At 39.9% G+C, this 14,086-nt stretch overlaps 1 protein-coding gene across 7 annotated transcripts in view; it reads right to left on the bottom strand.

The window, feature by feature from the left end:
- Window positions 1-13,844, bottom strand: part of celf4 (CUGBP, Elav-like family member 4) — a 124,361-nt gene extending 110,517 nt beyond the window's left edge. For 3 of the 7 annotated variants that reach the window (XM_028003176.1, XM_028003178.1, XM_028003182.1), the window contains exon 1: window positions 12,998-13,840. In XM_028003176.1, the coding sequence (XP_027858977.1) occupies window positions 12,998-13,262 (265 nt within the window). In that variant the 5' untranslated portion in view covers window positions 13,263-13,840. Of the gene's footprint in view, window positions 1-12,997 lie in introns of all 7 variants that reach the window. The other 4 variants (XM_028003184.1, XM_028003183.1, XM_028003179.1 and 1 more) reach the window with 4 other exon arrangements.
- Window positions 13,845-14,086: the final 242 nt, after the last annotated feature.

Here is a 14,086-nt window from a genome sequence, read left to right as displayed (position 1 = left end):
AATATGTGATTCTTACCTTTTCAGTAAAGACTTATCATAGCAAATGCAAAACAAACTTCTTGGTTTTTTTTTATTGACGCTCCCCGCCGACCCAAGACAGGGTTTGTCACCCAAACATACGAAACCTTCCACATGACTTATTAATCCTCCTCCATTTTCTGAATCAAACCTGCCTTTGAATAATTGAGAGGGATTTTTTCTTTTTTTTTTAAAAGCCCTAACCTCCATTTCCACCTTCTTTTTACAAGTCAACGTGGTGCATTTTTAATTGGGCGGGATATAAAATAGGGATGAGGGAAGACGTGGAGAAAGTGAATTAAATCAGGGACACTAAAACCTGCCAGTCGATGCTCGGCAAAGAAGCCCGCTTACAGACGAGGCTAAATATGTGTCTGGCCTGACAAGTCGCACATGCTCACCAATGTTTGACATGCTTTCTGTCAGGGACAAATAGTACACGACTCATGTAATCCCTCCTTCGGAATATCCTAGCAGGCAGACCCAGATACGCCACTTTGAGTTATGTTCAGCAATTTGGTTGAGAATAAACATCAACTCAACTTTCTATGAACCATAAATCAACTAAAGCTGTGTGATTTGCTGGCTGTGTAGTCAACTACTTTGTATGGTCTGAAAGGGTAATTGAATCTACTTGCGTCAAAATGAAAAGCTCCACAGATACTGAGATAATATCTATCTACGGATTCAGAGCTGTTTGCATTTTTCCTGAATTCAGCCGATCAAAGCTAGCAGAGGGTGCATTAGACAGAGTCCGGAAGTCTTGGAGTAGGCTGTGTAATCAGAATTAATGCCTGCACAGTGTGCATTAATGGGTCACTGCCACAGTTAGCTGGTGACAAACTTTGGCTCCATATTTCATATTGCTGCTGCGTCATGCTGCTGTTTCTTTGTGGAAAACCTCTGCAGCAGTGAGTTGCAGCTGGGCTCGCTGCCGCCTGCAGACTAGAGGTCTGAGTCGGGTTTGGATCAGAAAAATGCTCGCAAAACGTTGGGATCCGACTGTCGTTTAAAAACCGATGCACTGAAGTGAAAGGAGCCTGTCTAAAATTTGACAGTGAACTGGCGAAAGCTGAAATATGAATATGAACAGGTGACACATCTGATCCAAAATGTCCAAATGCATCTTGAGAAATGCATATGTTCTGCACATGCAGGGAGATGGGTAGAGTGTTACAAAATGGCCTTATAGAGCAAAGCAAGAAGGAAAATCAAGTTTCTGAATTCAGTCACAGTTGAAAGTTGTTATCTTCTGAAAACTGTAAACATATCCTAATCCTCTGAAACTGTGGAGCTACACATGGTGCCTTGCAAAATCATCAAAACTCAAAAATATTTTTCACATTTTGTCACTTTACAACAACAACCTTCAAAATATTGTATTGACGTCTTCTTCTAGACCAACACATAGTATTTTTGAAGTTGAAGAAAAGTTCTCCATTGTTTTTTTTAATAAAAAACAGTAATATAAAGCATTTGTTTAACCCCCATTTGCTCTAATATTCCTAAATAGAATCCAACCATTATCCTCAGTATAAATGCAGCTAATCTGTGAGACAGAAGTCATGTAGGGGACAAAGCCAACATTTAGAAGAAGGTGATCTGGCCAGATGAAACCAAAACGTCTCTGCTTTACATGCAAAACGTCTTTTCATTAAAGCTAATGCTGCATATTCCTCTAAACACCCTCATGACATCACATGCTAAAAGTTCAATAAGTCTGGAAAGTGGCTGTTGATTTTCATCCACTCAACACCCAAAAATATGAAAATAAAATCACACAAAAAAAGCACAAAGCACAAGCAAAATGTTAGACTTTCCAACATTTCAAATATGTCACTTTTCCCGCAGAACATGTAATGTAATTTGCATCTAAACCCAGGGGACTTTGAAGGGGCTGCAGACTAAACATTTAAGAGGACGAAAGTCTCAAGGTGTTTTTTTATTTTTATTTTCCACAAAGCACAATCATACTCTGCTGCAGCGAACGCCTTGAAAACCGGCAACATTTACCTCACCAAGGAGCACTTGTCAAAAATAATGATTTTCTTTTAGTCAAGACTGAAAGAAAGGCACAATGGGACAATGAACACTCGAATGAGAGAGCAGACATTAGTAAACAAGTAGAGAGAAGGAAAAAAAATGGATTCAAGTGTGAGCATTATCGGACTCTTTTTAAAGAAGGCAAAAGGCCAAATGTTGATGAAACATTTAGGGCCGGCTTCATTCTCACTCTGCTGTAGGCTACTTAGCTGTGACAAAAAACACAAGACCTAATCCACTCCGGAAAAGTTTTTGGCCTTAGAAATGTTTTTAAAAAGCGGCACAGCGCTGCTTTTTTAAACATTTTATGTATTAAAATATCAATATTTAGTTTACAAAAACCTGAAAAAAGGAAAACCAGCTCGATTCTTCTTGGTATTGTTATATTTCTAAAGTTAGTCTTCTTAATGGGAACACTGTTAAGCTTAGCAGCTACTCTGTGCTGGTAGACTGCCAACAAATTCTCAGAAATAGGGTGCGCCCTCAGGCATGGACTAGTCACCAATATGAATATATGCAAAGGTTTAAAAAGTTCAGATTTCAAAATGCCAGAGAGATCTGACTTTTCTACAACTGTATCGAAATCAGACTCAGGTTTGTTGCCAGGGCAAATCCCATGAAAGGTTCGTCAGTAACTGGTAGAGTTAAGCCACAAAATGTTCAAACCCCTGTCAGATTTAAGCCAGGCTAAAAGTGACTTTTTATCCTTACCGACATGTTTCTTATGAATGGAAATAATGTTAATAATTTGGAGAGACCCAGAGAGAGCACTGACCTGGATCGGATGGGGAATCTGGGAAAGACCTAAATATTAGTGTGATGGCAAGGCGGCTTTCCAGCCTTAAAGACAAGAAGCTCGTTACCAAAGATAAATAATAAAAGTACACATGGAAGTGCATAAGGTTTGATTGATGGTTTGTTCCATTAGTTATTGTGTATATTATATCACAATACCATGTTTTTTAAATATGTAAAGAAAAACAGATAAATTACTTTAAATACAATTATCTTCAAAACTGAAACTCCTTTTCAACTCTTTTATTATTTTATTATTATTTGAGAGATGTCTGTCTCTTTTCCAGTCAGAAACCAACTTCTTGGTTGAAGGAAGAATTTGTGGCTCAACTGCATGAACAGCAAACAGCCGGGAAGCTTTCTGTATGAGGAGCCGAACGGGGTTTTAATGGCTATTTTTGCTTATATATCAAATCAAAGCAAAAGTGAAAAAAAAAAAATGGATCGAAGAAATTATTATAAATGTAGAAATTATTTTTTCTGATTATTTTAGCAGTAAGAAGACCAAATGATGCTTTTCTGTTTTGTACAAACTAATTATTGACTGTCTCATACGGTCACAGGCCTCGTTAAAACTCTTATCATCAACAGAAAAGCCATAACTTAGTAATATAAGAGCTCCTGTATAATAACCTAAACATTGTCTGTAAAGCAAGTAAATTATGTTTCTAAAAAAGTTCATTTTTGAATTAAAAGCCATTTCAAAAACACATCATCGTTCGTCTTCTTTGCAACACTAACAGACATGTTTTGACACCAAACTGCGGCTTAAATGCTGTTTATTAATTTCTGTTGCGGTTTAGGGAAGTTAAATGAGAAGAAGAAGCACGCCTTCGCAGCGCCTCCCTGTGTGCGTATGTAAAGGTCAGCGGTTATAAGGAGAGTACTGGCGAGGTCAGAGAAGCCAGAGGGCCCCACCTCCCTGACAGGCCACATCACTCCACACCGGCTGTTAGCATGCTAATACTGGCGGGAGCTCCACGAGCGCTCCCTCCTTTAGCCCGATCGAGCCATCTCTCACTGTGACTAACTGGCTCCCTGCTCGGCCATCAGCCGGCCCCCCTCGCCGACAAGTCTTCTCCAATAATAATGGACAACGGAGGCAGCATTACCCTGACAAATTATCCTCTGCTCTGTCTCCACCTCTTGTTTACCTCTTGTTGCTTGGCAGTTCCCGGCTCTGACAGAATGTGAGAGGACACAAGTTTCGTGGCTTTTGGTGGTCGAGCGATGTTCTAAGGGCGTGTTGTGATGTCACATGCTCCTGACGAAAACCTCAAAAATCCGTTGTGATCCATCTTCTGGAGAAGCGGGTCACAAAGTTTAGTTCTGAACTGAGCTGTGCAGAGCTTTCTGGGCCAGGCAGAGAAGGAACACATTAACACACACACACACACACACCCACACAAACAATCAGTCATAGAGGCATCCCAAGCCAAATGGGCGAGGAGGAGGAAGAGGAGAAGGAGGGGGAGGAGGAGGGAGAATCATCCTATCGAGGGGATGATGCAACCCGAGTGAAATTTTTCGAACGAAACTCCTGCTGCATTAAAGCAGACCTGCAGGACGAAGAAACACAGCCCAGCTTGTCTTCTTTCTTTGTTCAAAGTCAGGTCTGATTTTAGACGTCTTTTTCCTCTGCTGCAGACAGCAACCTGTAACATCTAATTGCCTGTAATAAGACGCAGCATGACTCTTTCCTGTTCTTGGCATCGTGACTTCCTGGCCTCGGTGAATGCAGCGAGCCCCACGATCTGTTCTCTCTGTGTATCCGCTTGCCCGACATGCTCAGGTAAAAGGCTGAAATATCAATGCAAAAAGTGTTTAGGGGGGAACCATAACTCGCTTTATGACCTGCACTGATTGTAGCCTCCCCATCTGTAGCATAGACCATCTGCACTATGGGCGAATTTAAACAGCACTGGAAGTGGTCCTTAAACTGCATCCTCTTGTTTTATTTCAATAACTCTGACTTACAGCAGCATTCAAACCCCTCAATCTTTCCACATTGTGTCACATTATAATTACAAACTTTTAATGTTCTTGAGTTTAGCTGATTAAATTACACAAAGTAGGGCAAGGATATACAGTGGATGAAAACACATTCTTAATTTTTATTTTTTTTTTACAACTATAAATCTAAAGAACTGCAAGCATTAATTGAATGTCCTTTACTCTAATATCTCAAAATATCCAGTACAACCAAAATTTCTTAACTAATGAAACTGTTTTATTTAGGCCTCTGAGGCTTGTCGGAGAAAATGTACGGCACACCTGCAAGCCTACCAACACTGTAAAACACGTGTGCATTGTGACGTCAGCTTCTTGTAGGAGGGATGGATGAGTTAAATAAAAGGTAATCAAGGCAAAATAGTACTAAAGTCTGCAAAACACTTGAAATTGGGACATGCTTCCAACATCCAAAGAGAAAATAACTTTTACAATACAGTCATAGCTAAAATGGAATGGTTCCAGTTCAACCATTTTCATCTGTTAGAATTGTCCAGTCAAAGCCCAAACCTAAATCTAATTGAGACGCTTTGGTAATACCAAAAAGTACTTCGAAACCAAGCTACTCTTATCCTTCACTTAATATTACATACATTTGCACTTCTTTCTGTTGTCCACTCATTTAAAATACATTGACGTTTGTGGTTGTCAGGTGACAAAATGTGAAATGGTTCAAGGGTTATGAAGACTTTTGCAATATTTACTAAAAGTCAAAGCATGTCCTACTCTCCCAGCAAAGCATCTCATTTTATTTGTTAGATGCAGAACAAACAGGACCTCTGGTAAAGGGTTTGCTCTACCCGTAGCTTGTTTTGTTGCTTATATTACCCGTCACGTCAAAATGGACGATTAGACCCAACTCCAAATGAGATTTCGACACCTGCTTTGACTTTGAGCAACTCTCTGGCTTTCTAACTACTTTAACTGTCTGAGCCCATGGCGAAGGCTGCTTCCAAATGTATTTAGCTTGACCAAGGACAAATACATTACTTGAATTGAATTACATCCAGATGAAGCAACAGCAATGATACAGTCTTGGTAACAGCTGCATTTGCATTTACTAAGAAATGAAGAAGAAAGGGAGGGGGGAAAAAAGTTTCAAGGTAAAGGTTTGACTTGGAACGCAAACGCTGCACGAAGACGCAACGGTGGTAAAAAAAAAAAAAAGAAAAGTAGCTCCACTTCTTAAATGTCATCTCCATATCATCACAGCTCAATTGCCGCAGTGATTACGACATAAAATCTGGGCTGATGAATAGTTCTGGCAATCATTTCTACACCTACTCCTTTTGAACGGATCCCCACCTCCCATGCTGCATTGCCAGCGAGAGGAGAAAGGGTCCAGCTCTTTGTGCTCGCCATGCTTCTCAGCCCCGTTGTGCTTGGTAGCAGCAGCAGCACCAGCCGGTGACCATTATAAATGGCCTCTATTAGCATGGCTTGGTCGCAGAGGGGAGAGAAATAAAATCATTGAGAGGATGTAGCCCTGCGCTGATGTCCCGGCGCCCGCTATCAAGCTCAGCTGACCCCCTCTCCCTGGCTTCTCTCCTCCCCTACACCCATTCCAGCGAGAGACACAATCCTAAAGACTAGATTACAAGTGATACATAGAGTCATTATAGGAAGGGTTATGACAATAGTATCACATGCACAACTGACAACAGCCATAATAGGGGTGTATTTCTTCAAAGGGAGCATTAAAACAGTAAAAGTACTTCTTGATATGAAATTCTTATGGTATGATAAGATAGGGATAGATTTCACAGTACTTACACAAAATTTAAACAAAAATGCATATTTGTTTTCATTCAATTATTCTGACTACTCCTAAAATAATTTCTCATGATGATTAGTAGCCAAGTTTGTTTTCTAATACTGCAATTTTGATACATTTACATATACCAGAATATAGAAGAAACATTGTTTTCAAAAGCCAAGTGCATAAGAACAATTTCTATTATTATTTTTTACCAACTAAAACAACCACAAGAAGCTAATATTAGCTGGTTAAGTAGTCAGGCTATCTGCTAAGCCAGTCTGCAGTCAGCTACTTTAAGGACAAGCGTAATGGGTGGTGCTAGCACTGAGCAGTGAACCATTTAACTTTGTCATGGAAAGCGATACATTTCTGAGAGCAGTGTTTGCTTTTGTAGCGCTTAGATTAAAATTTGTTATTGATTTAGAACTAGAAATAAATTTTGATGAATTTTTAAAACTATTTCTGTCACTTTACCCATCATTGGAAAACAATATTTTAAGTCCATACCCCAAATATTTTCAAAGACCTCATTTTGCCTTAATTCTGCAAGAAAGCTGACTTTAAGCTTCATACTGTAGAAAACAACTTTGGTCACTTTCTCTAACATTCATTAGAATGACTTCAAGCTTCAGGGACAGAATTTTTTAAAATTATTTTAAAAGCTTAATTTCACACAACCTTGGTATATCTTGATCCCAGTAACTCGTCCAACAGCTTCTAAAAACAAAGTTTCTTCATAAAACACGCCTTACAATAAAGTTAAATGAACTCGTTACACAAATAAAGAGTGATGATATAGTTAACAAACGTCAGTTACTGTAAGTGCACGTTTAAAGATACAACTGTTATAAAACAAAACCGTGAAGAAAATGTATGCGAGCATCTCCAGCAACATCGGCGAGGCTGCCACGGCCATTACGAAAGCACAGTGCACTGCAACTGAACAGGCACCACATCAGCGCATGATTTAAAGACACAGAAAGAGAGGGGAAAGAAAAGAGTGAACACTGTCAAGCAGAGTTAATGAAAAAGGGGGAAAATGAAGGGGAGGACAGTAGGAGGGGCTTTCTGGTGAGCAGACCTACAGACTTCACTCCAATGGAGCACATCACACCTTAAAGGGTCATCGTGCCCTCAGTGGTACTGTCTGCGCTCCGTAACAGGATTTGAAAAAAATGACAAATGATATAAAAAGACCAAGTGAAAGGAGAAGAAAGTGGAGTTGAGTTAAAAAAAAAGAGCTAAATTTCAATCAATGAGTTTAAGCATAAAATTGACAAAAACGTACCTATGTTTTTAATGACACTGAAAACCGATATTTCTAACAAAGACTTTTAACTCTGCTGCTACTCATTTACTCTCAACCTCTTTTGTTACCTGGTGCACGTTATTCAGCAAAAGACTTCAATAAAGCCATATGATCGAAGCGCGCACAGTGAGTCACTTTGCCTGTAATGTGCGCGTCGTGCTGTCTTTTACTGCTAATTTGGAAATCTTCCACGGGAACCTCGGGAAGGTGCTGAGAGGCAGTGAAGGAAACACGGGCCTTCAAACAGCTTGCAGTCTGCCAGCGAGGTGGCAAGCTAAAGGAGTATAGAGCCTCCAGCTAGTTAAAATATGAGCACAGCGGGGGCTCACTAATGAAAGCGGGGGCCCCAGCCTGGGAAGCAGGGCTGTATATCGCGGCAAAAAGACAGTTCTTAGAATCAGCTGGCGAGCAATGCCTATAGTTCTGGGGCCGCCGGTGATTAACCATCCAAGAGGGAGTCGCTACTACAGCTGGACTATTAATAAAAGATCCCCCCCCCCCATTTCTGCGCTCACTTTCGCCCACCTCTTTGGTTTCTTGCTATGCCTGCACACAATATCAATGCCTGAAATTGTTTGGATGTCATAATCTATTCCTAACACATGGTTGATTTTACACATTGTTTATATTGGACAGAGAAAGCTTAAACATCACAAAGATGAAACAAGTTGCTACAGTTTATATTAACCATTTGCATAACTTCTATTTGGGCAGACATTTGATCAAAATATGTGGAGAAAATATCTATACAACATGTTATATGTAACAGCTAACACACTAAGGCCCTGTTTACATGACAATTATCCAACGAAAATGGAATTTTTGCTTCGTTTCTGTTAACATATTTACATGAAGACATTCTAATTACAATCTGGTACACATCAAAAAGGTGTTATGCTCTCACCACACCACTAGTCGGTGCTAGGTTCTTTGAAACTAAGTGCGCATGTGTTTAAAAAAAAAGTTCTACTTCTAGTACTGCACGTCGATTCGCGTTTCCCCATCAGGTACCGTTCCCCCAGATACTGGGGGAAAACACGCACTATGTGTGTCTGATTAAGGTGCAGTTGGAAAAAAAGTGGGATAACTTTGCTGAAACACGTTGTTTGAGCTTTCACCGTGTCCTTAGTTCTCTAGATAAGAGCGCTCAACAACACACGTGTATTGTGCCACCTTGGCGGTGCGGATCGGTGAAGAGACGCTGAGGGAACTGTATCTGATGGGGAAACACGAATTGTAGTAACACCAGCATTGTTAGTAGTTTCTTCTTCTGTGGATTGTAGGAAGCAGCTATGTTTTGCGTCATACTATGCATGAGCTAGGGATTCTCGGACAGAAAAGATCCATTTAGTCTGTTTACAAGACAATGGACAAATGTACGTTTTAGAACCATTGCACTCTGGAACCCGTTTTCAATCTGTGCCGTTGCCAGAGAAAACATTCGGTGGTTTCATGTAAATGTACACTACAAACACAACAAAACTCTTCCATTTTCACCAGAAATTGTCGTGTAAACAGGGCCTTAAAGTGGAAGACTTTAAAATATGTCCTATAATAGAAAGTGAAACCTTTTCCATGACAGCTACGGTGAAGATTAGCAACAACTAGCTAAGAAGCTAAACTTGCCTACAAGTTTGACTGAAGCTTAGTATTGCTGCTAAGCTAGCTAAAGCTGAATACAAACCTTTTGAATCTATTCTAACAGCAGAGGATTCAAACCTTCGTCCTGATAAGAACAACTAAGTTGTGTTATTACTTAGCAACGCTGTTTATCATTCCTGTTGTTGCTAGGCATTAAAGCTGGATGCAAACTTTTTAAAATCTGAATACAACATAGCAACTAAAGCTATTCCATGACAAACACAGAGATGCATTTAATTAACAACAGCTAACTCAGAATTACAATGTTTAGCTTGGTAGTAAGCTTACCTTTAGCATTCATCTGTCAGTGAACTATTCAAACCTGGATACAAACATAAATCATTAAAACTCTCTCAACCACAGATAAGTTTGTCTAAATTGGTACATTCAATCAAGTAAATGTTTCAACCCTACCATTTCTGCTCTACACATGACAATTTATTCTTTTAATTTCCAATCTACATGCCTTCTTAGATTTGTTACCAAAATAGGATTATAATTTACTTACTAAAGTTATAATTATAAACTAGCATGCTGGACTCAAATGTAAAAACATTTAATGGCTATAAATGCAATACTCTCCAAAATGAACTTTTTACAGTGTGGTTGCTCATTCTTCATGCTCTGTACTCCTCTGGGATTTGTTTTTCAGGTACAGCAGATCAATTAGTGACCTCTCATTAGATGGCCATTTGCAAAGAATAACCCTTCCCTTCAGGGTGAAAAATAAAAAAAGAGTTAAAGCATTATCACTCTTGTTGGATAACGGCCCATTGATATTGATTTAAAAAAGCCCGCGTGAGTAAAACTTTTAGCATATTATGCGCTCTGGTTTTTAGCTCAGCAAACTGAGTTAAAAATAGTCATAGGATATAAATTACATTAGTAAACCAGTTATGGGTGCGAATAGGCAGAAAGCCTAAAATGCAGAAATATGTAAATAGATCTACATTTCCTTTCCAAGGGAGAATTTACTACTATCGTTAATTACTAAACCAGAGGGTCACAGCACCATTGTTCATCTTCAGTGAATATTACTGTTAGGCTACACTGACTTTACTTAACACAAAAGCTAAATGTTGACACATTTAACAAACAGCATATTGCTAAATATAACAGTTTGGAACATTTATATCATAAACATGCCTTTACCAATAGTTTTTGTTGGTGAATTTGATTTCTGTAGATGATTTCATTAACCTGCTGATTTATGACCCAACATGGAGACCGGACCCAAACTTTGTGAACCACTACTGTTACGTCACTCCTGAAAAGGCCATGAATCACTGTTGCACTAAATCGAATTATGTATTTGATGCCAAAAATGATTATAGCTGAAAATGTTATTATTAAAAAGGATCAGGAATAGTAACTATTACACCTGTGATTTCTGTTTTCAGAGGAAAAACTACTTTAATAAATGTCTATCTTTACTTCTCACAACTGAAAGAGAAATCCCACCTTCCCTAAAAAATAAAGAAACCAATGTGAATTGTTTTGAAACCAGGATCTCTACATATGTGACAAAAAGTGAGAAGTTAGAACATGGCATTACATTCCAGTCTCTGTTTGCTGATTGGAAAAGGTTTAAAGCTAAAACTAGGAATAACCCAGTAAATAGTCTCACTTCATTATAATCTTGAATAAAAATATAAACATATTTTTATACAAAATGTATACCATTATCTAGCAGCTTATATTTAAGACAGACAATTATTTTTTCATATTTAATAAAATAATACAACGTAGTAATCAGTTAAAATTATTGCTATTTGGATTTTCCTACACAAACTTAGGCAAAAACGTACTAAACTTACTAAAGAGCTTGTTATGCACAAAATAACTCCTTTTTGCCACTCTGCTAGGTGTAGAGTTAGATACAAACATGACCATAACTGGTCCATTAGTCAGGCTATCAGCTCCGGTAGCAGATTTGCTGTCACTATTTTTTAGACATACAGCATCAAAATGTCTTAAGTGTAATTTTATAACAGTTAGAGGTGACACTAGGGTTGGACTATTGCCATGTAATTTTTTTGTTTTTTTTTACTCTCAAAAACAATCATTTTGAGAAGCTTTTTTTCTTTTTGTAAGACTCTCATTCTACACAATATATTCATAACCTAAAAGCCTGATGAATTTGTGAATACTTTTTTTTATCATTACTTGTATTGCTATTATGATAAAAACATAACATCTTCACCATGTAACCTGTAGCCCATCATGCATCCCTAGCTGATACTCTTAATTTAAACAAAACAGCTGTCCATGTTTTTCAGAAACAGAAATATTTCCAAATAGACAAACTCGTGTTTGTAGTAAGTGAGAGAAAAACGTAGCAGCTCTTTCAGACAACTGATCTGCAGTGTGCAGCAGCCGATGGCAGACGGGCAGAGCTGCATTACTTCACTCACCACACAGTTGGAGAAAGCATCGGTCTCTTCGGCACTTTCTCTGGCATCAAAATTAAAGGACTTAATAACCGATCATGAAATCTTTGCTGTTCTGAAGGTGCAGCTTTTTATTTGTGGTCTAAATTGTATGACCAAACCTAAATGGGGTAAAGTTAAATAAACTCATCAGAGTCCTTAGATTATGTAAACAAAACATGACTGGGTTTAGATAATCATGTATGAGTCAAGGCATTGAAGCTGTGACTGAAAAGCAGGTGTTTTCACCCAGAGATGGATTGAGTAGAATCTCTTCCTAAATGGAAACAGTGTTGTTCAAACACCACCGGCTGTTGTTCTCACTCAGGTCTAAAGACAGCCTTTTCTCACTTTTGGTTGTAATTTTCTGCAAACAAATCCTCAAAATGACTGTGTAATATATTCTATTTGGATTTTGAAGAACATGCTATCAGTAGTTCACAGACTAAAGATGAAAATAGTACTCAGTAATGCAATGAAATAAACAAAGCAAAATGTACAGTTGTCTCTTAATTTTTTTCCACAGTTGTATATTCATGGGCCCACTCTCAATGCTGTTGCACGTTCATATGCACGTGAACCCGTCCACCACCCCCCACGCGCCCCCTACACCCCCCCACCCCCCTTTTTCACACGCACTCACACACACCGATAGTGTAACAGGCAGCAGAGCGTACTGTTCTGCTAATCAAACATAATCCACTCTCTCTATAACGCTTGCTGTCGTGACTCCCTCTTCGGGCCACTCTCGTGATGTTTCTGCACAATAAGGTGACTCTGAAGACCAGCGCCAGGTCGAAAAAAGATCTGTCATCTGCCGCCAAAAAAACAAACAAAAAAAAACTAAACCCCCCAATCCCCCCAAAATTCATTCAGGCGTCTCAAAATTTGCCCAACATTCGCGCACTAATCGTCCCCCATCCGTGCGTCATGTGTGCCAGATTCCTCGCCGGAGCCTTTGGGGGAGGGGGGACCGGAGGGAGTTAGACCCACCTTTGTGCATGCCCGTGAAGCGGTCCTTCAACACAGTGAGCTCGTAAATCTTGCCGAACTCCTCGAAGAGGGGCCGGAGGTCCTTCTCGTCCAGGTTGCGGGGGATCTGGCCGATGAAGAGTTTGATGGCATCGTGGTCCTTCATGGGTATGGTGGCCGGGCATCCCGCCGGGCTGTGGCTTAATCCGTTCACGAGCCCGTTCGTGCTGGCGGACACCACACCGTGCACCGCGCCGTCCACCTGCCCGTTGGTTAAAGTTGCCATCTTCGGACCTGCCGCGGTGAGAGTTGGGTAGAGGTACAGGACGACGGCGGCAGACGGCGACGGGCGGGGAATCGTTTTCTCTCCTTTTTGAAGAAGAAGAAGAGGAAAAAGAAAAAAATAATATATAATATAAAAAAAAAAAAAAGAAAAAGAAAAAAAAAAAAGAAAATTTGGGTTCCGAGCCCGAGTCGTGCCAGAGAGGGTCCGCTCTCGTCCTATCAAAGCCAGTATTTACAATGATTGGAAAACACATGTAGCGTGCGGCGAAGACTCATATCAAAAATAAAAAAAGGCGCGCAGTGCCAGTTGGTCCCGATGGAGGCTTTGATTCCTTGTATTTATGTCTTACCCAATAACTCGTTCATTGATTTCATAAAAGAGAGAAAGAAAGAGAGGAAAGAAGAGGGGGGAGAGGGAGAGAAAAAATAGGAGAGCAGGAGAGAGAGAGAGCAGCAGCGTTCACTGTCTATTTACACCCACGTTCCTCCGTCCCAGCTTCTTGGCACCCTTTTATTTATTATTTTTTTGCATTGAGGACTTGGTATGGGTGTCTTCTCGGTTTAAACGGACAGGACCTGCTCAATGCTTGCCAGGGCGGCGGGGAGTTTCGAGTGAAATGGGGGGGCGCTTTAAGCTCACTATTTATAAACCGAACCGTTTTCTCTCCCCCTCTTCCTTATGCGAAGAGCCAGTGGTACATTCCATGGAGGGAAGAGGGTCTATAAATAGAGAAATATAGAGAATACGGTCCTTTGTGCTCCAACCCAGAGCAAATAGCGGCTCGCGCACCAACTTCATGTTACACAGTGAGACCGACTGAGAAA

The sequence above is a fragment of the Xiphophorus couchianus genome, chromosome 20, assembly GCF_001444195.1.
Source record: "Xiphophorus couchianus chromosome 20, X_couchianus-1.0, whole genome shotgun sequence".
Lineage (NCBI taxonomy): Eukaryota > Metazoa > Chordata > Actinopteri > Cyprinodontiformes > Poeciliidae > Xiphophorus > Xiphophorus couchianus.
The sequence above is the reverse complement of the archived record's forward strand: the minus strand, read 5'-3'. Positions and strand labels throughout refer to the sequence as shown.